The sequence below is a fragment of the Vanellus vanellus genome, assembly GCF_965231255.1.
Source record: "Vanellus vanellus genome assembly, chromosome: 8".
Classification (NCBI taxonomy): domain Eukaryota; kingdom Metazoa; phylum Chordata; class Aves; order Charadriiformes; family Charadriidae; genus Vanellus; species Vanellus vanellus.
In genome coordinates, this window is record NC_138913.1 from 18,068,667 (window position 1) to 18,090,574 (window position 21,908).

At 38.2% G+C, this 21,908-nt stretch overlaps 1 protein-coding gene across 1 annotated transcript in view; it reads left to right on the forward strand.

Annotated features, from left to right (window-relative positions):
- Nucleotides 1–8,486: 8,486 nt before the first annotated feature.
- Nucleotides 8,487–21,908, forward strand: part of ATR (ATR checkpoint kinase) — a gene marked incomplete at its 5' end in the record, with an annotated part of 41,791 nt that continues 28,369 nt past the window's right edge. The window contains 17 exons of the mRNA XM_082487449.1: nt 8,487–8,545; nt 9,376–9,467; nt 10,563–10,706; nt 11,262–12,151; nt 13,158–13,345; nt 14,584–14,778; nt 14,999–15,225; nt 16,012–16,164; nt 16,314–16,512; nt 17,117–17,376; nt 17,785–17,975; nt 18,081–18,181; nt 18,505–18,676; nt 19,338–19,505; nt 20,433–20,627; nt 20,982–21,167; nt 21,650–21,742. Coding sequence (XP_082343575.1) covers nt 8,487–8,545; nt 9,376–9,467; nt 10,563–10,706; nt 11,262–12,151; nt 13,158–13,345; nt 14,584–14,778; nt 14,999–15,225; nt 16,012–16,164; nt 16,314–16,512; nt 17,117–17,376; nt 17,785–17,975; nt 18,081–18,181; nt 18,505–18,676; nt 19,338–19,505; nt 20,433–20,627; nt 20,982–21,167; nt 21,650–21,742 — 3,513 coding nt within the window. The remainder of the gene's footprint in view (nt 8,546–9,375; nt 9,468–10,562; nt 10,707–11,261; nt 12,152–13,157; nt 13,346–14,583; nt 14,779–14,998; nt 15,226–16,011; nt 16,165–16,313; nt 16,513–17,116; nt 17,377–17,784; nt 17,976–18,080; nt 18,182–18,504; nt 18,677–19,337; nt 19,506–20,432; nt 20,628–20,981; nt 21,168–21,649; nt 21,743–21,908) is intronic.

The following is a 21,908-nucleotide window of genomic DNA, read 5'->3' on the forward strand; positions in this document are numbered from 1 at the left end:
CATGAAAAGCAACTTATATTTCCAACTCTCCAAAATTAACATTCTTGAGCATTAAACAATAATCTATATATCAATCCCTATTTTTAAATTTCTAAACATGGCACAGAAATATTTATTGTGCTATCACTATCAATGAGCAAGTCCACACTATGCTTACCTTCCATACTTTCATTCCCACTATTACTGGTCTATCTTCCTCTGGTTGAGGAGTCCAGCTGAAAGCAATACAACTGAAGTGACATCTTAATGAAGCACTTCTTAGGTAGCACAGAGACTACGGTAGCCCACAATTACTCATCCAACATATGCTTATTTGGTTGAGAAGGACTGGTATGGATTGATCCTATTGAGTTTAAATGCCTTGATCTTAATTTACTTAGTAAAAACCAGAACGGTAGCTTAAACTACATGGCAGAAGAGCTTGTACCATAGATTAACCACCACAAAAATTATTTCAGGAGGGAAAGCATGCAGAAATTTTGGAATGCAACAGAAATATGTGCATCTATTACTATAGATCATTTCATATTTTCTATTTTTGCCAAGGCAGTCAGTCCATCAGACAGAACTTCATTAAAAAGCTCAGCATGGCTGACCCCATAGCTGTCTTTCACCACAACAGGAGGGCTGCCACTTTAGAGTGCAAGCCACCCTATGTAAGCAAACATAAGCCAGAGTGCCAGAAGAAGGGATTTGCTCTGGCATGACAACTTGTCTCCTGTTGCTGTCAAGCATCTCTTGGGAGCAGCTTTGGTAGGACGTGATCAAACCACTTTGTCCACGCTGAAGAAGCCAACTGGGAGATTTGAGTTTCAGGTAGAATGGATGGATCTTTCCAAAGATTTTGGAAATTTCAGGGGTGTGCACATTAGTTTCAATTATTATTTTTTTTAAATCTCTATTAGAACAAAAAAAATTGCATTCCCTTTTAATACCATCTTTATGCAAAAGTTCAATCAGCCCGACACATACAGCATTACCAAACTGCAAGAGGCAATGAAATTTTGCCAGGCTTAATTTTATTAGAATGAATTAAAAAAAAAAAAAAAAAGAGTTGGAGTAATTCCCATGTACACAATGGAAACATTCACTTTGCAATGGCGTACCAACGTACATTTTAATTAATATTGATAAAGTTATATTTTATGTTACTCAAAACATTAGAGTTCCCAATGCGACAGCTTACAGAGGATATATATTTCCCATGTATGTTTAGCACTACATCTCTGGAGACATGGTAATAGCAGAATAATGAAATCCCTTTGGAAAGATCAAAGATATATAAATATCAATGATTAAGATGAACAAGGTATCAGCTTTTAGAAGGATTTTTCCCATAGGTCTTGAATTAGTGAAGTAGTTATCTGTGGATACAACTCTAAGCACATGATAACTCTCCTTTAGTCAATGGAATTACTGATAAAATTTAAATTTATGTGCTATAACAATTTGCTAATTTGGGATGTGAAAAATATTCTGCCAATATAATTAAGTGGCTGATATAGGTGATGACAAGTAAAGCAAAATATATCTTTATATTCAGTTATGAATTGTTTTGTCACCAAATACGTCATGCTCCCTAAGGGAAAAAAAAACAGATTTAGATTAAAGTCCTGATGCCAGCTATATCACTGGTAAAATCCACACTAGTTTCAATTAAAAATATCTTGATTCTATAAATCAAGCTTGAAAGGACTAGACACATTGCAGAAATAAATGGAAAAGGAAAATTTCATACTACTTTATATTGACCTACCTTTAGGATATGAAAGAACAGAATCTAGTATCCCTTTGTCATAAGGGGATAAAACCGTGCAAGGAGAAATGGTAAGGCATGCAGAAAAAAAATGGAGAAAGGGAGACGGGGAGCTAGAAGAGAAGCTTGATAAATCAGGAAGACAAAAACATTCCAAACTATAAAAATTTTAAAAAACAAAAACCTGTGAGGGAACATCTGGTTTGATAAGAAACAGCTAGCTCCTGAAGCTCACACTGAGACAAATCCTTTAGATTAGCATTTGAGTAAATATAATCTTGCTGATAACACACAGCCTAATATTTCAGCTTTACTACTTGTCAATGTTTTTAATCAGTCCATTCCACCAACAATTTTTAACAAGATGAAAGAATGAATACACTAAGTGAGTTAAACCGGGCAACACCAGATCCAGCATTAATTTTTTTTTTTTTGTACTAGTGCCTATTATTATTAAGGAAACATCTGCAAGGGAACCCTGAAAGTGGGTTGATAATCCCTTTCCCACCAAAAGCATGCATGCAGAAGCACACAATCTGCTTTGTGCATAATTTACTTCTGAGGCTTAGCAATACCATTCTCACTGATGAGCTATTGTGATGTACTACCTTTAGCGTCTTCAGACACTTCCATATAATAGCAGTAACTAAGCACGCACCTCCACATAAAAATCTAGAAATTCATCAAGTAATTTACATTTAGAAGTACAAAAAGAAATAATAAGGTATATAATAGGGTCATGACTGACATTTAGTATTTCCTGCACATGACCAGCTGAATCAAAGCTGAAATCATGTCATTAGTAATTTTATCACAAACATAATACACTGGAGAATAGAGAAGTCACCCTTACTGTTTCAATTTGCAGCCCTTTTTTAAAGGGTGTAGCAATAATGATGCTTACAAATCCCTCAATAAAGTGGCAGTGCACGACTAATGCAGAATTGGTTCTATCAGTAACCTGGAACTTCTGATCCATATTGAACTTGGTCTGACTAATGCCGGTTGTCTTCATTGTTAATATCCCTTTGTGCATCATAACATGACTACCAGTCAACTGTTTAATCAGTGAACGTCAAGGCTGAAATGAGCTAATGAGACAACATCTTATAGAGAAGATCTTAAAACTTGGGTTTCAGATTCAAAAGCATTTGCAGTTGCTCAGCAAAGTATCTTTTCCCAGCACTTTTCCCATACAATTTGTTGTTTCCTTATTGTATGGCACAGTACAGCAGAGCCTTCTCCAGTAATAAACTTGCTTGCTAGGATCGGATCCTTTTACTCCCTGGTACTCCTGTTCTACATTTGTTTAACCCATTTATGTAAACCTAATGATTTCTGGAGTTTTTATGGCAACAGTTATCCTGATGTGAAGTATTTCACATACTGTGGTGAATAATATGAAAATATTTTATTTAATTAATTACTGCAATAAGAAAGGGTGACAACCGAACGTTACACACATACTTTATGTGAAGTGATAAATGTAAGGGTACCAGTATAATCTTTTTAGTTTTGGTATTTCCATATTACATGCTGGTAAGGTGATGTCCATTCCATTGACATAATTCTCACAGCAGTGAAAGCTCCAAGTACTGTGAAAATACTCACCAAGGAAGATAAGCTCCTCCAAAAGATAATGAATACTGTTCCAACATATATAGGTTTAATTTATTTTACTTCTAAAAAAAGAGGGTAAAAAGGCCAAAAATCATGAGTCCCCTTTCTCCCTCCTCCATTGTGTTGGTTTCTATAGTAAGCCATGGAATGAGGAAAGCTGACATTTAGCAGACATTTTATCAATATTCCCATGCATAATCAGGGAATTCTAGTCCTAATCAGTATGGAACACAGAACCAGCTGGAAAATTATTTCTCCTGACATTAAATCTCTCTCAGAAAAAAAACAATTTTCCACTACGAAAATTGTAGCTAATACAGTCATTCACATTTTCATTGAAGAAATATTTTAATAAAAGAACAACCTATGTAATTACAACAGCCAGAACTTTCAAATGTAGTTGAAATGACATTCTAAATCAAAATATTGCACAATTTTCTCCTAGCACTAGTACAAAGTTTTGCACTTTATTAAGGGATTTTTAAGCATCGCTGTTGCTACAAGTTTGGTTGTTTTTTTTTTTTTAAAAAAAAAAAAAAAAAAAAAAAGAAAGAGTGATTTCCAGAGCCAATTAAACCACGGAAAAATTTCTCCCAAGAAATTATTATGACAGTTACATTCTTTAGTTCTGGATTTTTATTTTTAAAATCAGCATTCAAGATTCTGAAATTTTTGCTTTAGGGAACTAGATTCCAGGCATCTTACTCTCATTCAAAAATGATCAACTCAAAAAGTCTTGATGTTATAACACTGATCCTGGTAGTAAATGCATTTCTGCAAGTTTCCTCCACAGCTACTAGCCTCAAGAATAATACTTTTCTAGAAATACTGGAAAGCAAGAAGCAAGTAACAACAACAACAACAACAACAACAAAAAAAAAAACAAAAAAAAAACCCCACACATATACAGGCAACTATTTTTAGTAGTAGTAGTTGTAGATAAGCAGAAAATAGTCATTGATGCTATATAAATAATAATGCCAGGTTCCAAAAAAAGTATAATCCAACATGCTACATCTCCAAATTACTCAAATGGTTAATTTTACATCATCAGTTGTATTAACTATGTAAACAGGTTTATTCATATAAAACAGGTGGATACATGCTTGCAGGGCTAGGACCCATCTAGATTACATACAGAAATAAAAGACATGAGAAAAGCAGATTTTAATGTTTTATACTTTCTTTCCTTGCTTTTTTCCTCTTTTACCTGTTAGTTTTTGCTTAGTAGTTGAACGTACATATTCCACTTCTAGGTTGCTGGCTTGCCTGTGGTCCTTACCACCATTTTATCACCTGTTTCAATTTTTCACTTTTTTTTTTTTTTAAATCATCAAACCAATATTCAGGATAAGATATAATTTTAATCTGTGCCCCTTCACGCCAACCAAGTTGACTAAGCAATGCAGGAATAGAAAAAAGAGAGCATGCTGGAATACACAGTTTTATGGTGTACAGGAACAATGCAATGCGTTCAAAGGTCAGGCAACTACTCTGACAACCACTTTTATGACTATATATGGAAATTAGTCCTCAAGTAATCATAAAGACTATCGGGTGTTATTACAGCAACCCATGCAAATGATAAGCCATAAGCACACCTTGATACTACATGAAACTACTTAGTACAGTTCAGAGGACCTCCACACCTTGGCTGCATTTCCTCTGACCACCTTATCAGCCTGTCTAAAGTTCATACTTCACAGTTCATGAAGGCATCAAGGAATACGCATGTGCATTTAAATGTCTTTATAATCACTTGTGCCTACCTGCAAGAGACAGTTAAGATTTAACTGCAGTCACACTAACCACATGGGGGAACATCTCACATACATCCACAAAGTGGATGTACCCCAAGAACAGTAATTCTACCTCAGAATTAAACAACAACAGAGGAAATAACAGTACAATTAACACCTTCTTGTGCTCTGGAACCTGCTGGTGCAAGGCAAAGTCACTCAGTCTCTTAAAATATGTACATTGACCTGCGTGTGGTAAAGAAGCAACAAAAGCCAAAGATAGAGGCCTGGGTGTGGAAGAATCATGCAACCATAAAGTGAGAGGACTGCCCAAGTTGGGAGGAAATAATGTCAGCTTCAGCAGAAATCTTGGTACTGCCACATACGCTGGATTTGATACTTAGCTCTATCTATCTCTATGAATTTCTCCCCAAGTTCTGTCTGCAAGCTAAAAGCTCTGCACACCTTAGACTCTCCAGCTGGATAATAACACACCTGCTCCTCCTCCTGAGAGTCAAGAGACATAAAAGTATAAAACAATGGGATAAGGAAGAAACAAGGAGATGAATTAAGAGTTTATTGAGCTGCTAATCGCGTGTTCAAGAAAACCAAGAAACAAAGTCAGGTGTTTCAGTTGCTGTTTCTTTGAAGGGTTTGGGGAGTGCTAGGCTTTGTGAGTGCCCATAAAAACGTTTTTTTTGGGGGGAGCATCTAGAAGACTTCTTACATCCTCACAGCACAATGAAGTTGTTATTACAGGCAGTCTTTTAAGACCATGGTAGCAGGAAGAACTTGATGATACAGTCAGAAGGCAGTGGATGGGGCTTGCAACCAGGAAGGAAAAAAAAAGGTCTCCTAACTTCATTCCTAGTGAGGAAGCGGGAGCAGGACATCTCTCTTAAGCAAACTGCTATAAGCACTTAGTACAAAAAAGAAAAAAAGCCTGAATTACATGCTCGGTAAACGCTTAAAGAAACTGTACCACAAATTTATGTAGCATTTTACCTATGACAACTGGAAGCATTTTTACAATATCTATATTAACATGATCTCACTGTTGACTCAGGAGACTTCCAGGCAAAAGAATTTTCTTTTTTATTAATCACTTTGTGTGCCCCACTTACGCTTTACCACCACCAACAACAAAAAATTACCCTATCATTCAACAAACTTATTGCATTTACTAGGATTAGAAGCTAAAGAATATTATAGCCTGCTCAAACCCTCAAGAGCCCAATAGTTATCTTGCTGTCTTTCTTAAGTTTATCAAGGACGACACAGGAATTTTAACTCTACATCAAATTAGCAAGTAGTGCAATTTTCACCTTTCTTAGTGCGATTGTTGTCTCAGGCTTGGAAGTTTATACTTGGAAAGCTGTTTTCACAATGAACCGATTTTTTTAATTGAAGTTGCATAGAAAATTTTGTGTTCAAAATAACACTGATAACAAAACCTAGACATACTTGGTCTTCCTGGACCATTAAAGTTCCACTTAACAAAACATGTAAAGAACACGGTTTCTGCTTTCTCTCTAGGAATGACTCCTGAAAAACTAATGTTTTATTAAGTTAGCTGGTAGAAAACATCGCATTATATGTTGAAAAACAAACTAAGAAAAAACCCAGTTATGTTTTGTGAAGTTTCTCAAAGTGTTCTAGGTACTTCCCATGTTAGCAACCTTTGAAAAGTCAGCAGAATTTTTAATGAAACGGCATATCTACATTTTGCAGGACCAAAATAACCATCTGAAAAGTTAGTAATGGGTTCCCCAAAAGCATCCACCCGAATTGAATAAGTAATGGAAACACACGCATGCACCCACTTCATGGACTGTTTTACATGCAAGAGACATAGCCCTGGCACAGTGGAAACAGACAACAGAGTTAGAAGCCTCCGAGAGGATTTTATTTCAGCCCAGAAACAATCCTAAGACAAAGTTCATAAACAAAAGCCGAAAGAGCTATATACCTCCTGACTAGAAAAACAAAGCTCAGACTTCAATTTCCCCTCACACACCCTCTCCCTGCTATCCTGTCTATACATAAACCCCCTTATTTTATCCTTTTATACTCCGATGTCTCGCAGACTTGCTACACAGGTGGGGCGGGTGACAAGCTTGTGCCGACCAGCACGTCCCGGGCCGGCGGGTACCGCACTTCGCGGCTGTACCGCGAGGCAGCGCGTAACGCTCCGCGCGCTGCGGCAGCCCTTCGGCTTCCTCCTCAAAACCTTTCGCACTTTATGCGTTTAAACGCGCTCGCTCCCTCAAAGGAACATAAGTAGAAAGCAACATACACTAAAAGTAAAAAACAAAACAAAACAAAACACAAAACACGAACCAATAATAATAGTAACCGCAATATTTAAAATATTTTAAATGCTCTCTTCACCGCTACCTACAGAGGGGAGCCCCGAGCCGGCGGGCGCCGAGCCCCCACACCTGCCAGAACGCGCCCTCCCGCGGGCTAAGCGAGCCGGGCTCGGCCGCTTCCACTCTCCTCCCCGCGGAGAGGCCGAGGGGATGACACCCAGAACCAGCCACCATCGCCCCGCTCGCTCGCTCGCTCGCCGCTTACCTGCCCGCCACCACCGCCCGCAGTGCCGCTGCGCCCGCCGGGGCCCGCCGCCACCTGCTGCCCCCAGGGCGGGGCGGGTGGACGGGCAGCGCCGGCAGCCAATGGCAGGGCGGCAGGGGCGGGCCGAGGCCAGGGTCACTTAGGGCCGCTCAGGTCTCGCCTCATGCTGACAGAAGTAGAGTGCCGCCGAGCCCGTGGCTGCGCCTTGCTGCCCTGAGGGTAGTTGCCGTGGCGACCGGCCCGGGGGGCAGTGAGCTGTGGGGAGCGCTCTACCGGAGTTCTACAGCCAGCACCGAGGTTTCCTCCTCGTCGCCCCTCAGACCGGGGCCGCGCCGCCCCCCCCCGCCCCCCGCTTTAAGCCACCCTCAAAACTGCCGCTCTTCCCTCCCCCGCTGCGCCCTGTCAGTCCCCTGGAGCCGCAGTCCGTGCTCCGCCAAGCCGCTCGTCGTGGCCGGGCTCCGGCTGGCGCTCCCGGCTGCTCCTCAGCGCCCGTGCCGGGAAACCGCCTTGTCTCGGCGGAGAGCGCTCGGCCCCGTCTCGGTTGCTACCTGTGTATGCGCTGCACCGGGGAGGAGAGCCCTGCTGAGGCGGCGAGGTCCCCGTGAGCGGCCATTAGTTGCCGGGCGCTAAGCCGCCGTGGCCGTGCTCTCCCCTGGTGGCGAAGCGGTTAAACGTCAGCCTCGCCGCGGAGAGGCACAGCCTCCCGTGGGTCGGCGGAGGAGTTTTGGGTCCCGCCGGACGCCGTCACGCAGTTCCCGCCTCCGCCGCGCGCGGCCTGTTTCAAAGCGGCAGCCATGGCCGAGCAGGGCCTGGAGATGGCCTCCATGATCCCGGCGCTGCGGGAGCTGGCCAGGTAGGACGGACCCAGCTCCGGGGCGGGGGGGCATAACCGTGGCCGGCATCGGCATCAGTGTGTGGCGTGGGGAGGTAGAAAAGTAAGTTCGCTCCCACCGCTGTGCGAGGTGTCCTGCGGCTGGGCCTGCGCCCTCCCCTCACCCTGGTCGCCTTCTCCCGCCACCTGCCCGGGTCGTTCCCTCTCTCACGGGTGGTGCTGGTAGAACCTGACGGGAGAGGCGTGCCGCTCTGCAGAGCACCCCGCGTCTTGGGGCCTTCCCTTGTGTTTGTAGCGTGGTTTCACTGAGAATTAAATGATACCGAAAATGTTTAGTTATGGAGATTTAACGGCTACATCAGGACAGCAGCATTGTGGTAGGCGGCTAGTTGACACGGAGGTACAATTGTATGTTGAAGATTTGACCTGACAAGAGCTACCTGCCATCTCAGTCACCTGAGAAGTTGCTGTTGATGCATCTTCTGCAGGGTATTGGTAGCTAATCAGTTCAATCATTTTGGTTAATTCCAAAAGTCGAGCGAGTTCTTGATTTTATTTCTTTCTGCACCAAAGCCGGTTTGTTGCATGTGGATATGTCCCTTAATCTGCCAGGTGTGGGTTTAATATATATCAAACATAATTGCATAACAAAATTAAATGTTCTTCAGCACTTCGTGAAACTTTGTGCTTCTGAAGAATAAAGAGAAAGAGGAAGAGGCAATACGCCAGTCGCTAAAATAAGGAATTAATTTGTATTTCTTTTTGAAGACTTCTTGAAGAAAAAAAAATCAGTGTTTAACGTTGTGATAGACTTGAAATAATTATATTGTATAATGTACTTTTAAATTTAGTGCCAGTCCAGAAGAATACAATACAGTTGTGCGGAAACCAAGACAAATACTCTGCCAGTTCATTGACAGAATTCTTACAGATGTAGATGTTGGTAAGTATTACATCCCTGTGTTTTAAAATTATTATCTGCTTTATGCTTTAAGTAATTCCTGCCAAAAAAAAAAGTTACAACTCTCATTTCGATGGAGATTTAGGAGTTGAATTCAGTACCATTTATGACTTATTTTTTAATAACTTCCATGTTGAAGTGCTTGCTGTTATGATGTGAAATACCTTCAGTAAAAAAAAAGAGTGTGAAAATGCAGCGCAGGGTTGTAAGAATATAAATGTTTACAGCGTTGAAAATCAGGTTTATCATGTAATGCATCGGGCAAGTCTTAATACTCACAGGGCCTTTCAGAATTGAAGTATTTTGATGTGAACAGCTTTATTTTTAATTTTAGAATTCTAACAGAGCCTTATTGTGGTACTCCTTAAATCATGTTAAGTTAAATTACAATTATTACAGTACTTTAACAACATTTTGGTAATTATGAAATCCATGTATTACAAAATTATTATTTGTAGTTATCTGTACATTTGCATCAGGGAGAATTGCAGTATGGGTAATTTACTGTTGCCAAGGTATAATTTCATGTAGCAGTCTCAGTAAGGCTGGTATTTTGTCTAGTGAATTGATCAATTTAAGTATCATACTCATGTTACTCTCCAGATGATGTTTGTTAATTCTGTTATAGTCCTGAAAGGGAAAGCTATAAAAATAAAACCAAAAAGCCAGTCTGCTTTAGGTGCTGCTTTTGAATACATAAGTGTTATCTTTTATCATTACCATATAACTTTTCTTCTTAATTGCAATCTGATTAAAATGTTAACTATTTGCTCGTCAAACAGTTGGATATGATGCTATCTAAATGTCAAAGCATGTAGCGTTAATGAATAATATTTAAGCTGAGTAACTCGCATTTTTCCTCATACAGTTTGGTGTCACACAGCAGGTTTATAATATGCACAAAATCATTGTCATGGGTTAATAAAGCACACTCCCAATTGCTAGTTATACAGTTTTAATACTATATCATAGTATTTTATAGAATAAATTTCTTCTTTCTCTTTAGATGTGAACAAAATTTGTGAGGTTGATTTATTGCAATGCTAATTCAGAAATGTATCTCCTTTTCTTTTAAAGTTGCTTTGGAACTGATTAAGAAATCAGATTCACAGCCAAGTTCTGTAATGTTGCTTGATTTTATTCAACATATCATGAAATCTTCTCCACTTATGTTTGTAAATGTGGATGGAAATCAGGAGGAAACTGAATGCAGTTGCATTGGTGAGTTTGTTGAAAATGTTTATGTTGAAGCTTGGTATTTTCAGGATTTAAATTTTTTGGCAATGGGATCATACAAAAGAACAAAAAGAGGAAAAAGGCAGATTCATAAATTCAATGTTACATATTTATAAATAAATGAATATTGTGAATTGATTTGCACTTGTGATAATGGAAACTTATCAGGGCAGAGTTTGACCTTATTCATTGCCATTGCTTAGTGATATTACCTGGCTCATGTTGATGAGGTATCCTGTACACATTCTCATTGCCTGAAGGTGGTTTTGACAGAGGAAAATGTCTGGAACTACTCAGTGTAGAATGTCTGTCTTACCCCATGCACCCTCCCACCTTCCCTTTTCCTCTTTTTCAATAAGATCCCCTGAAGAAATGTCCCAGTGAAGGCTTTCTGTTTACTAAGCCTACATGCATTTATCTCAAGGAGTTTTGGTTTGTTTTACTGATAAGCAACCTGCTCTCAAGGAGGTGCTTGTAATAGGAGGTTTTGGGGTTTATCCTAATAATTTTCTGTTTGCTGCTTCTTTTTTATTGTCCTAGAATTTAGTAACTGGATCATAACAAGGCTTCTCCGAATTGCTGCAACTCCAAACTGCAACACATTGCACAAGAACATCTGCGATGTCATTTGCTCTTTACTTTTTCTGTTTAAAATGAAGAGTTGCCCCATTTTTGAAGTGCTAACAAAAGATTTACTGCAGCTTTTCCAAGACTTAATCTTCCTGCATGAGAGAGATGCACAAAAGCATCTTTGGGGAGATGTACTGGTCTGGCCGGTGACTGTAAAGAGATTTTCAAGCAATGCAAGTGACAATGTGGGATATTTAAGATTGGCACCATTACAGCTGATGGGTATGCCCAATGTAGAATGTTTGGAAGTTATATTAATGTCTATTCTGACAGATATTGTTGCAGATGTGTTTTTTGTAAGACAAGATATTATTCTCTGGGGGATAGGCTGCTCCCTGTTGGAGTATGGCAGTCCAAAAGTTAAAGCTTTGGCAGTGAAGTTTTTAGTAAAATTAATTCATTTAGGAGGACCTCCAGAACAGCTGGCCAGTGTTTTCTTCACAGTCTTTTTTGGAATTCTACAGTCAGCACTTGAAATGGATACTGAAGAATCAGAACTCTTTGGAGAACCATTCTTACTGTTGGTGCGGACTTTGTTGCCTTTTGAAGTAGATTCTTACAAAAATATTGAACCTGTCTACTTGAATATGCTACTAGAGAAGCTCTGTGCATTGTCTGAAGGTGATGTGTTTAAGTGTATTCAGTCTGAAAAGCTGAAAGCTGCTTTTTGCCATTTACTGCAATATTTTCTGGAGTTTGTTCCAACTGGCTATGAATCTGCCTTACAAGTAAGAAAAGTCCGTATCAATACCATATGTGGAATTTTTGTGAATGTGCTTGGAACTCAGGAAGAACAAAAGGTAGGTTAATATTTAAAACTGTATTTATCATGTGAATAGATAATGTACAAAAACCTACATCTGTGCAAAGAAGAAAGTCTAGGAATTACTATTTTTAGTTGCATAATTAGATTGATACTCCTTGTTTCTTAGCTGTTTCACATATTTGTAGAAGTCAGAGTTCTTTAATTAGTTGGATGTAGCTGGACCCTATGTTTTCCAGATGTATTAAACTATTGAGAAACTATGCAAGCACAACGGTCTGTCCGTAATCATAATATAAAATGGGGGTAAGACACAATGTACGCCTATATAAAGGCAGCTTTACAAGTAATTTCTCTTCATCTGAGCTGCTCTTACTTTCTAACCATATGCTTTTTGTCATATTGGGGACTGGCAGACAGAACAGTTTGAATTAAAATAGAATCATAGAATCGTTTGGGTTGGAAGGGACCTTTAAAGGTCATCTAGTTCACCTCCCCGTGCAATAAGCAGGGAAATCTTCAAATAGATCAGGTTGCTCAGAGCCCCATCCAACCTGACTTTGAAAGTTCCCAGGGGTGGGGCATCTACCACCTCTGGGCAACCCATTCCAGTGTGTCACTACCCTCATTGTAAAAAATGTCTTCCATATGTTCAATCTAAATCTACTCTTTTTTTAGTTTAAAACCATAATGAGGTGTTAATATGCTGAGTGTTCTCTCTACCCAATATGCCCACATGCGTATCCTATGTATTGTCTCTTAAACTTGGTGTGTCTCTCTTGCTGGCTTTGGTAGCAAGGTGTTATGACAAGAACTGCGAAACAGCTGTATAAGCTGCATTCTATCTGGTAGGAACACAAAAAACTTCACTGCTTATGAGAGTTTTCATCTTGTAATTAAGATTTTTGATCAGAAAGGGTTTTACAACATTGTTACCTTAATACCTTGAATTTTTTTATTTTAAGTCAGAAACAATAATATCACGTGTCTGAGAAGTAAGGCATAGTATACATCATGGTACTTCTGTTGTTCTTTCATCCCAGTATGTGGTGAGTCCACTTTATACAGCATTAAAAACACAAACAGAAGAAATCTTTCAGGAGCTTTGTCAGAACCAGCTAGATACTTCTGATACTGATAGGTGGAGCAGCAGCAGTGATGAAGTTCCAGAGAAAAAACGACGACTGAGCCTACCAGCAAAACATCCAAAGAAATCTCCTACAACAGTAATGTATGACACATATTCAATAACTACTTTTACAGTAATTTGGCTAGTGAATAATAACAAATGACAACCTTTTTGATGCAGTTGCTTCATAACAGCCACATTGAAAGATCTAAGTGACATTTTGAAGGATCAGGATCTACAGATGATTTCTAAGCCAAACTTTAGTTAAACAGACTGTATTTTTAATATGTTTGGTGCAAATTATTTTCATTTTTACACACTGAAAACAAAAGCTGAGAGAATGCATACAGAATGACAGAATTATATATGTAGCTATGCTGTTGCACTGGACATGTTTATAGCAGGTCTAGTTAAGTCAGGTTGTTCTCAGATGAACAAAGCCAGTTCTCTCAGCCTCTGCTTGTGCTGTGCTTCAGCTCCCTAGTTATCTTGCTTGGACTTGCTCCAGCATGTTGATCTCTTTCTTGTATTTGGGCACTCAACTGACTCCAGCATGCTGCACTGCAGGTGTGGGCTCATGATCAGCCTTCACTCTTGTTAATACAGCCCAGTATGCAGTTGACCTTCTTTGCAGCAAGGTCGCACTGCTCTTATATTCAACTTTTCCACAAGTCCATTGGGTCATTTTTTCCAAAGCTGCTTGCTAGCCGGTCAGCCCTCAGCCTGTTCTGTTGCATGTTTTTTTTTTTTTATGCCAGGTGCAGGAATTTTCATATGTCTCTGTTGACCTTCCTGAGGTTCTTTTCAGTTTTCCAGCCAGATGAGGTCCTTTGAATAAGCAGAATTCCTTTTATACGCAGAGCTACCTGTCTCATCATAGAAAGGAGACAAGTTAGTCTGGCCTTGGTAAATGTGTGCTGGCTGTTCCCAGTCATCTTCTTGTCCCTTATGTGGCTAGAAATGAGTTTAAGGAAGACTTTTTCCATAACTTTTGCAGGGACTGCAGTTAGGCTAGCTCTTTTTTGCCTTTCTTGAGGATGGGTGTAATGTTTGCCTTTGTGTAGTCATCAGGAACCACCCTGGTCACCATGACCTTCCAAGGATTGTAGAGTTATACCTTTATAGCGTTTCAGATAGGTCTGATTTGCATTATGCTTGCATCTCTCTTCAGAGAGTTAGTATCTTGTTCTCCCAAAGAGCACGTTTAAGCTAAAGCACCATTTGGTATTTCCCTAATCCTGTATCCAACATGAATTAGCTCTGTTCTTGCTGTGATGATTTATCTTTTCTAAAATAAAAAAAGTATGTGTTGGAAAATAATTAATATCGTCAAATTACAGACTTAGTCCTGTAAATATGAAATTGAAGAGCACTCTGTGGAATGCCATCACAAAGAAAGCTGCATCCTTAATATTTATCCTTGAGAAAGAAATTCTGTCAGCGGATACTCTTCAGACTATAGAAGGGATTGCTGTAATTCTGCGACTAGCTGCTCTGTGCATAGTTCATTGTTCCCCCCCAACAAAGTCGAACAGGTAAAGGTACCAAGGTGAAACTGTGAAATCAATGGTTTCTTGTAACTGTTGTTATGATTTGTATGGATTACTTTAGTGCTTGTCCATGTATCAGGACAAGTATTGGCTAAGTCCTGTATGTTTTGAATAAACACATTTTCACAGTAACTTTGCTTACAAGCAATACAATGTTGAATGTTTATAGACTGTTGCATTGATCATATGATTTCTATTTTAACAGTGTAGATCATAAAGTAACTCATCCGTGTAACACTGACACATATAAGAATACTCCGAGCTCCTCAGATTCGGTAGTGAATATACAGTTCACATGGATTTCCTCTGATTTTATCACAAGAATAGTAAAAGTCTGCAGAAACCTGTTAGAGGCTGCTACGCCGATTGTTAACCTAGAACAAGTGATTGACAGAATAGTCAAAATCTTTGATGCTTTGCTGTATGCACAAGGTGAGAAATCCTTTTAACTAGCATGTCCTTTGTTGGATTTGTAAATTAGGAATGCATCTGACTAAATTGACCTGTTGTGTTAGAGGTACTGAATTAAAGATCTTGTGTCAGAACTCCAATTCCTGTACAAAAAGGGTTAAATAAAAAAAAGGGAGCTTCCTTTGCATCCCTTTTTGAACGTGATTTACTACTTTTTCTCTGTACTTCTGTTGATTTTTATCTGAACAAGAGACTGCATGGGGATACCGAATATGAATGAGAAAGAAATGAACTTTCAGCAGTTTTCTTTTTAAAACAGGAGCAGCGTGCCTTACTATCTCAGTTTCACTCAAAGATTTCAAACATTCTGGCCAGCTTCAGCAAATGTGGCATGCAGGAAATGTACCAAAAATATTAAGTACTTGCATGTTTCTTTTTAAAGTAGCTAGTACGATGGAGGACAGACTGCTAAGACTAAAGTGTTATTGTGAGTTCAACTTGCTAGCCGTCGCGAAGTCCACCTGAGAGTCTTTGTACAAATCCAGAGGCACCAAAGTTGTATTCATTGTGCTGCTCACGTATTACATGCTGTCAATTATTTAAAGAAATCTTTTGATTGTTTTGATTATTATGTCTAAAATGCAGGATATCAACATGTGGGAATAGTGATACTAATCTTTGTTGATAGAAAAATAACATTTTGTAGCAAATTAAGAACATAAGGTGTGCATCTGTTTTATAAACTATACAGAGCTGTAAAAGTATCAGGGTTTTTTTGTTGATTTGTTTTGGTTCTTTTCCCCCTAGTGAAAATTCCACTGTGTGATCAGATTCTTGATAACTTATGTGGATTGCTGTCTCTGCCCTGGATTTACAGTTATCCTGATAATTCTTCTTTTAAGCCATCTGCTTTTGGGTTTGATCCTGTAGTTGTGAGTGAAAAAACCGCACAGTTTTTCTGTAAGTATGTTGAAGTATATAAAACTTAATATCTTTCTGGAATGATTGTTCTAAAGTAAAATTAGTTTATTTGCCCTTTTATGATGATTGATGATATTCAAAATTTAAATCAAATGATTTATCTGTTTTATTTCGTTTTTTCTCTTTAGCACCCCAAACTCAGTCACACTGTGTGTTCCTTCTGTCTCTCTTTCCAAGAAACATTCATCTGGATTGGAGAAAATCCATTTATCACTGGGCATTGCAAAGTCCCCATGAAGTAATTCGGGCTACTTGTGTTAAAGGATTCTCTCTCCTGCTTCATCCACCAAGTGTGCAGACCTGCAATGTGATTCCAAAAGCTCTTTTGTATGTATTAATGCTGCCTTTCTGTCTTTATGCAAGAAGAAAAAAAGACATGTAAGAAATGTAGTATAAGCACCAAAATAAATATTTATTTCTATTCTATCCAGAATTTGCTAGTTCTTAATTTCAGAAATCGTAAGGTATCAACAGGATAGGTATAAGTGACGATGTCTGTATGATAGAGTCGCGTTCACTTACCATGTCAGTTACAAGTTACTTCACTAGCTGAAGACCCTAATTCTAATTAACAAATTTAAACTAAGGAGGGGAAATGAGTTATCTTTGTCAATTAAATATATGTGATATTTGTTCCTATGTCCCTTAAAGTCTTTCCACTTCCTCTGCCTTTTGTATATGTGTCTTTTGTCCTATTGTGTCTAGTCTTCAGTTTCTTTATAACATGCCAGACTCATAATGCCCAGTGCTACTTCAAACCTTTAATAGAACCTGAGGATAACCTGAAAAGAAAAAAGATAATTTAGTAAGACAGATCTTTAAATTGTCCTAATAGTGCTTTCAACGTAGTTAGAGAATTCAGACAATGTAGAAGTACAAATTTCTAGGTAAATGATCTATTAAAGCGGTTTCATTTTTGTTTCCATTTCAGAAATCAAATAAAAGATGAGTCTGAGCTAGTCAAGGAGGCTTGTGCTGCTATCGTTGGGAAGCTATCTTGCTGTCTTTCTGGTACATTCAGTGTACAACCTTCCTTAGCAGACTCTGCTATTAAGCATGTTACTTACGATATTTTATGTAGCAGCCTTACCGTGACTTCTGCTCATGAAAAAACTTGTTCTGTGCAAGCCTGTGTTTTCAAGCCATTCCTTATTCTCCTTGAGAACAAAGTACCCAGTTCAGTAAAGCTAGGTATGTGACATTAACTTTATTAACATATTTTGCACTTCTGTATGAGGTACTAAGTCACTACTTCTGTACCTTTCTCCATTTTTTTTCTATATATTTTTTTTATATAGCTGTAAAGGTGTTTGAAATCTTGTATTTCAGTTGATATCACCACTAATGTTTGATGTTGTCATTGATATTCTTTTTAAATTACCTTGGCATAATTTTGGTCTATGGCTCTATCTAGAAATGTAATGCTTGATAAAATCTGAATTTTAAATAGCTTGTCTGGTTTGACAATATTTACTCTTTTGATTAAAAAAAATAGTGTGCTTTATGGCTTATTTGCATCACTGTTTTCTGCACTTCAATAGATTTTAAAAAAGCATTAAAAATATATTTTTCTTTCCTCCTCGAACCCATGCCACCCAGCATTTATAGAAAACATACCTCATCTTTGCAAACATCTGGATTTTAACACTGATGAGTCCAGTGTGAAGATTCTTGTTGAGTCTTTATTAAATCTGATGGAAGATCCAGACAAAGATGTAAGAGTGGCTTTCAGTGACTGCATAAAGGACATACTAGAATCCTTAGGCTCTGAAGAAGGATTTGTAAAAGAGGTGAATTCATATTTATTTTTGGTTGTTTTTTCTAACTTACTATGTTTTTTTGTTTCACTAATGTCAAACACTTTAAATTTTTTGTTTTGTTTTCATGTGTTCCAGCTCTTTGTTTCAAGAATGAAAGAAGCTTATACAAATGCCAAAATGTCAAGAAATAATGAGCTTAAAGATACTTTGATTCTCACAACAGGAGATATTGGAAGGTATTTTTAATGTTATCTTGAAAATAGTGAAGTAGGTTCAGTTTGTGATACAAAGTAACTTTTTGTTCAAGTGTAAATGTAAGATTAAATTACTTATTTCAAGGTTAGCCTTTGTCCAGAGCCCTCTGCAACTGTACTAAGCTATTGATTCATATGGAATATTCCTCATTTTCTTCAGCCCTGTCATCGATAGTGCAGATAAGCTGTGCAAATACAATGATGAGTCATTTTGCATTATGGTAATTTTGTAATCTGAAGTCATTTTATTAATGCAATGATTCTTTTTTCCTTTTTAATTCTTTGTCTTGTGCTTACTTTGTAAGGGCATCAAAAGGAGATTTGGTACCATTTGCCCTCTTGCACTTGTTACACTGTTTGTTGTCCAAGTCAGCTTCTGTGGCTGGAGCAGCATACACAGAAATTCGATCCCTGGCAGCAGCAAAGTCCATAAAACTGCAAGCTTTTTTCAGTCAGTACAAGAAACCTATCTGTCAGGTAAAAAGAAGAGAGTTGGTGGTTTAGAAATGCATATGTTTAGGTTCGTTTTGTCTATTTTGAAAATGGTATTAATGGTAAAAAATACAATATTTTACAAGGTGAAATCTCATAGGACAAGAAAGAGATGATTAAAAAAACAAAACCAGAAAAACCACAAAAACATTCAGAAGGAATGGGAAATCTTTGACTTTGTCGTGATCTTCTCCCCTCAACAATATTTCTTTTCTTTTTTTATTCCCTAGATGCTGTCATTCTAAATTTCTCGCACTGTGTGGTACTATTGCCACAAGAGGCAAAGATTTAAAATTGGAATTGAAGTCAACGTGTTATAGGCATAATACTGACATGATTGATTTGTGCTTTTGTTATAGCCATTAACTAAAGACAAAAGTTCTGTTTAAAAGAAAATTATCAAAAGCAGACTTCTCCAATTTTGAATATTTTTTTATTAATACAATGTCTGAATTCAGGGCTGCAAAGTTAAATGCAATTATTAAGTGGATGATAATCCAGTTCTATCACAAAGTAATAATCAGAGATCTATGTGCAATAAATGAGAAAGAAAAACATGCACAGGAAGAGGAGTGAAACACTAATGTTTCTTTTTAGCAAAAAAGAAAAAAAAGGGGAAAATAATACTGAATTTCTTCATGCTTAGTTTCTAGTGGAATCCCTGCACTCCAGCCAGATGGCAGTATTGAGTGCTCCAGACCAGGGAAATGAGCTACAGAAACAAACAGCTGCTCACCAGAGAGAAATGGCTCTGGACATGTTATCTGAGGTCGCCAATGTATTTGATTTTCCAGATCTAAATCGGTTTCTCTCAGTAAGTTCGCCAGTCCTTTTTACTGCTGCCTTTTTTTTTTTCTCCTTTGTGTGTGTGTGTGCTTGTAGATTTCTATTTTAGTCCACAATTTTTCTGTGGCCACAGATATGAATTTTTTTTTCTCTAGTTGCTGTTGTTTGTTATAATATAGAATACTTTGGGATTGCTGTAACTGGGGAGCTCAAATAGAGATGAATAGTTTTGTCAAGTTACAATGATGGCTGCAGTGCTAGTTGGAACTCAATGATCTTCAAAGTCCTTTCCAACCTAAACCATTCTCTGATTCTATGATGAACTAACTAAGGCCATTGAGTATGTCTATATTAATGATTTAGTGCACTTGGAAGAATACTTTGTAGGACGTGATTTTTGCATGGTGTCTGCTTTCTTGTTTCAAATGAAGAAAGCTATTGTTCTATGGATAGATCTGTTATTGTTCTGCCTAGATACCTGTTTTGCTTGAAGCCTAATTAGCTTTGTACTCATATTTTGCTTGTTGTTAGATGAGAAATGCAAAATTATTAAGTAAGCAGTGTTCTAGTTGACTAATACGTTGATGGAGTGTTTTTACGTGTGGGTGTGTTGGTTTGGTTTTGTGTGTTTTGTTTGTTGAGGGTTTTTTTACGATTTCCTTTTGTGGAGAACCTGGGTAGACACAGAAAATGGTAGCTTGCTTTTTGTTTGCATGTATCTCAGTATTGATTAGATGAAGCCCTTCCAGAAGTAATTATTTATATTTTATCTGCATTGTTACTAGGTATTTCCATCTTACTAAAATTCTTCTGTATTTGTACCTTGGATCATATGTATGACCAGAGATGTGTGTTGTTGTACTGATGCAAATGGAACAAAGCTGAACCCTGGGTTTTTGGAGGAAGGGAGTTGTTTGTTTGTTTTTTCTATTAAGTGTTGTTCTTAATTTACCAGCGGACCCTGCAAGTTTTGCTTCCTGACCTTGCAGCCAAGGCTAGTCCTGCAGCCTCCACACTTATTCGAACCATAGCAAAACAGTTGAATGTAAACCGAAGAGAGATTTTAATCAATAACTTCAAGTACATCTTCTCTCATTTGGTCTGTTCCTGCTCCAAGGATGAGCTTGAGCGGGCACTTCATTACCTCAAGGTAAACTGGCATTTGCTGTATTATACATGCAGATTAAGAGCAACAATAGATGAATAGTGATCTTTCTGCTTTATTTAAGTTAAGGCATTGCAAAGCATAGGTGAGGAAATTGTACATGCAGAATTATCTTGTTATTGTTATTTATAATCTGTTCCGTTGGCTTTGAGGAACTGTTGTAAGATATTTTGTGAACTCAAAAATTCTAAAACTTGGTTTATCTAGCATTGAGCTGATTGGAAGCTTTTTCTTTGATTTCTGTGGTAAATCAACTAGAGTCCAACACCTCCTGTCTCTGTGTGCTAGTTTCATTGTGATGAAATGAAGACTTGGTTTCTGTTTGCTGTTTGATTGTAGAATGAGACCGAGATAGAACTGGGCAGCTTGCTGAGACAGGACTACCAGGGACTGCATAATGAGTTATTGCTGCGTATAGGAGAACACTATCAACAAGTCTTCAATGGTTTGTCAATATTGGCTTCATTTGCATCTCATGATGATCCCTATCAGGGACCTAGAGAAATAACATCAACTGAACAAATGGTAAGGATGTCAAAATATTCATGTTCAGTTTTGTTCAATAATTTTTGTCTTCAGTCTGAGAGTGAAGACAATTTGACGTTCTCTAAACATCACTTATCTGAGGCAAAAAGTGGAGGAAAGGCTGGCATTTCACATTAAGTGTTCCTGTAATAGGGAGAGATATACTGAGTACGCATAAAAAAAGCCCAAACCAACAAATAAAAAACATCCCCAAACGACCAACACACCATCATGACCCCCTCATACACACAAACTGCAAAATCTCACCAAAACAAAAAGCCCAACAGCCTAATAGGGATGTCTTCCGTTAACACTTGTGTTTCTTAAGGAGCAGTGTATCTATTTGGGATTCCTGTCATGTGTCTTTCAGAATTAGCATTTCATAGTTGCTTTTTAATTTCAAAGCTTAGGAATGTGTTAATAGTAATGTTACTTAGGTTTTTTACTTTTGTTTTGTTTTCTCCCCCTCCTCCCCTCCACAGGCTGATTATCTGCAACCTAAATTGCTTGGTATCTTGGCTTTTTTTAACATGCAGTTACTGAGTTCCAGTGTTGGCATTGAGGATAAAAAAATGGTATGTAGACTTAATTTTGAATATTAAACCAAAGATAAGCAGGGGCTATTTTAATATTCCAGACTTTATAATGTGATTGTGCAACTGTCACTGAAGTCTCAAAGGTACTAAGGTTCTGACATGATTCTTGAAAACTTAAGGTCTCACTGTGGGTAGGACTTACGTG